The 3,841-nt window shown below is 39.6% G+C and overlaps 1 protein-coding gene across 1 annotated transcript; it reads left to right on the plus strand.

Annotated features, from left to right (window-relative positions):
* Window positions 1–2,489: 2,489 nt before the first annotated feature.
* LOC126330614 (uncharacterized) lies at window positions 2,490–3,076 on the plus strand. Its single transcript, XM_049996378.1, has 2 exons — window positions 2,490–2,571; window positions 2,814–3,076. The coding sequence occupies exons 1-2, from the start codon at window positions 2,490–2,492 to the stop codon at window positions 3,074–3,076; spliced, it is 345 nt and encodes a 114-aa protein (XP_049852335.1).
* The last annotated feature ends 765 nt before the right edge of the window (window positions 3,077–3,841 follow it).

Raw genomic sequence — 3,841 nt, forward strand, 5'->3', positions numbered from 1 at the left:
AACCTAACCTAACCTAACCTAACCTAACCTAACCTAACCTAACCTAACCTAACCTAACCTAACCTAACCTAACCTAACCTAACCTAACCTAACCTAACCTAACCTAACCTAACCTAACCTAACCTAACCTAACCTAACCTAGGCTAGAATAGCCTAGCCTAATGTAGCCTAGCCTAGCCTAGCCTAGCTTATCCTAGCCTAGCCTAGCCTATCCGAACCTAGCATAGCCTAGCCTAGCCTAGCCTAGGCTAACCTAACTTAACCTAACCTAACCAAAGCAAACCTAACCTAACCTAACCTAACCACACCTGACCAAAATTAACCTGACCTATCCTAACATGAAATTTCATAACCTGACCTAACATAACCTCAGATGCCATACACACGAAACACAGAAGTTATAATTAGATATGCCTGCAGAGCAAGCAAATGGAAATAATTGCTCACTGCAATGTCAAGTTTGTTAATTTTTTAGGATAACAATGTCGCTCAGTGTTCCTAATTTAGAAACTATAAATTTGTGTGATAATATTAACTTTGACAAGGATATATCCTCTCATAATTGTACTAATGTGTCATTACTGAAAATAATACTTGTGTGAAACTGGAGAGGCAGTTTAAATATAACAAGGAAAAGAAACGGGACTCTTGTAAGGTACCTAGAGTAAAAATCAGGGATATAACATAGCTAATTGACAGCCTAAAAAATAAAAGTTCTGCTGGATGGGATGAATATTCTCCTTTTCTACTAAAAAAATGCAAGGGGGAGTTAGCCATACCATTAGTCCATTTAATAAATTGTGTAGTTGAAGGAGGTGTTCTTCCGATGAAATTCAAACTTGGTATAGTTAAACCTTTATATCAAAAAGAGGAAAGAAAACAACCACAGAACTACAGACCAGTTGCCTTAACGTCAGTCTTTGGTAAATTGATTGAAAAAATAACGAATAATTTAATAGGAGATTTCCAACATGGATTGAGAAGTGGTCGGAGCACCAAATCTGCAACAGTACAGATTGTACACTGTCTGATAAACTAACCTAACCTGACCTGACCTAACCTGACCTCACATGATCTGACTTGACATGACCTGACATGACCTCACCTGATCTGTCCTAACCTGACCTGACCTGACCTGACCGGACCTAAACTAACCTAACCTAGCCTAACCTGACCTAACCTAACCTAACCTAACCTAAGCTTACCTAACCTAAATTAATCAAACCTAACGTAACCTAACCTAACCTAACCTAACCTAACCTAACCTAACCTAACCTAACCTAACCTAACCTAACCTAACCTAACCTAACCTAACCTAACCTAACCTAACCTAACCTAACCTAACCTAACCTAACCTAACCTAACCTAACCTAACCTAACCTAACCTAACCTAACCTAACCTAACCTAACCTAACCTAACCTAACCTAACCTAACCTAACCTAACCTAACCTAACCTAACCTAACCTAACCTAACCTAACCTAACCTAACCTAACCTAACCTAACCTAACCTAACCTAACCTAACCTAACCTAACCTAACCTAACCTAACCTAACCTAACCTAACCTAACCTAACCTAACCTAACCTAACCTAACCTAACCTAACCTAACCTAACCTAACCTAACCTAACCTAACCTAACCTAACCTAACCTAACCTAACCTAACCTAACCTAACCTAACCTAACCTAACCTAACCTAACCTAACCTAACCTAACCTAACCTAACCTAACCTAACCTAACCTAACCTAACCTAACCTAACCTAACCTAACCTAACCTAACCTAACCTAACCTAACCTAACCTAACCTAACCTAACCTAACCTAACCTAACCTAACCTAACCTAACCTAACCTAACCTAACCTAACCTAACCTAACCTAACCTAACCTAACCTAACCTAACCTAACCTAACCTAACCTAACCTAACCTAACCTAACCTAACCTAACCTAACCTAACCTAACCTAACCTAACCTAACCTAACCTAACCTAACCTAACCTAACCTAACCTAACCTAACCTAACCTAACCTAACCTAACCTAACCTAACCTAACCTAACCTGACCTGACCTGACCTGACCTAACCTGACCTAACCTAACCTAACCTAACCTAACCTAACCTAACCTAACCTAACCTAGGCTAGAATAGCCTAGCCTAATGTAGCCTAGCCTAGCCTAGCCTAGCCTAGCCTAGCTTATCCTAGCCTAGCCTAGCCTTTCCGAACCTAGCATAGCCTAGCCTAGCCTAGCCTAGCCTAACCTAACTTAACCTAACCTAACCAAAGCTAACCTAACCTAACCTAACCTAACCTAACCACACCTGACCAAAATTAAGCTGACCTATCCTAACATGAAATTACATAACCTGACCTAACATAACCTCAGATGCCATACACACGAAACACAGAAGTTATAATTAGATATGCCTGCAGAGCAAGCAAATGGAAATAATTGCTCACTGCAATGTCAAGTTTGTTAATTTTTTAGGATAACAATGTCGCTCAGTGTTCCTAATTTAGAAACTATAAATTTGTGTGATAATATTAACTTTGACAAGGATATATCCTCTCATAATTGTACTAATGTGTCATTATTGAAAATAATACTTGTGTGAAACTGGAGAGGCAGTTTAAATATAACAAGGAAAAGAAACGGGACTCTTGTAAGGTACCTAGAGTAAAAATAAGGGATATAACATAGCTAATTGACAGCCTAAAAAATAAAAGTTCTGCTGGATGGGATGAATATTCTCCTTTTCTACTAAAAAAATGCAAGGGGGAGTTAGCCATACCATTAGTCCATTTAATAAATTGTGTAGTTGAAGGAGGTGTTCTTCCGATGAAATTCAAACTTGGTATAGTTAAACCTTTATATCAAAAAGAGGAAAGAAAACAACCACAGAACTACAGACCAGTTGCCTTAACGTCAGTCTTTGGTAAATTGATTGAAAAAATAAAGCTAGAAATATTAATCGACCACCATAATACGAATAACTTAATAGGAGATTTCCAACATGGATTGAGAAGTGGTCGGAGCAGCAAATCTGCAACAGTACAGATTGTACACTGTCTGATAAACTAACCTAACCTGACCTGACCTAACCTGACCTCACATGATCTGACTTGACATGACCTGACATGACCCCACCTGATCTGTCCTAACCTGACCTGACCTGACCTGACCGGACCTAAACTAACCTAACCTAGCCTAACCTGACCTAACCTAACCTAACCTAACCTAACCTAACCTAAGCTTACCTAACCTAAATTAATCAAACCTAATATAACCTAACGTAACGTAACGTAACCTAACCTAACCTAACCTAACCTAACCTAACCTAACCTAACCTACCCTAACCTAACCTAACTTAACCTAACCGAACCTAACCTAACCTAACCTAACCTAACCTAACCTAACCTAACCTAACCTAACCTAACCTAACCTAACCTAACCTAACCTAACCTAACCTAACCTAACCTAACCTAACCTAACCTAACCTAACCTAACCTAACCTAACCTAACCTAACCTAACCTAACCTAACCTAACCTAACCTAACCTAACCTAACCTAACCTAACCTAACCTAACCTGACCTAACCTAACCTGACCTAACCTGACCTAACCTGACCTAACCTAACCTAACCTAACCTAACCTAACCTAACCTAACCTAACCTAACCTAACCTAACCTAGGCTAGAATAGCCTAGCCTAATGTAGCCTAGCCTAGCCTAGCCTAGCCTAGCCTAGCTTATCCTAGCCTAGCCTAGCCTTTCCGAACCTAGCATAGCCTAGCCTAGCCTAGCCTAGCCTAACCTAACTTAACCTAACCTAACCAAAGCTAACCTAA

The sequence above is a fragment of the Schistocerca gregaria genome, unplaced genomic scaffold, assembly GCF_023897955.1.
Source record: "Schistocerca gregaria isolate iqSchGreg1 unplaced genomic scaffold, iqSchGreg1.2 ptg001312l, whole genome shotgun sequence".
NCBI classification, from domain to species: Eukaryota; Metazoa; Arthropoda; class Insecta; order Orthoptera; family Acrididae; genus Schistocerca; species Schistocerca gregaria.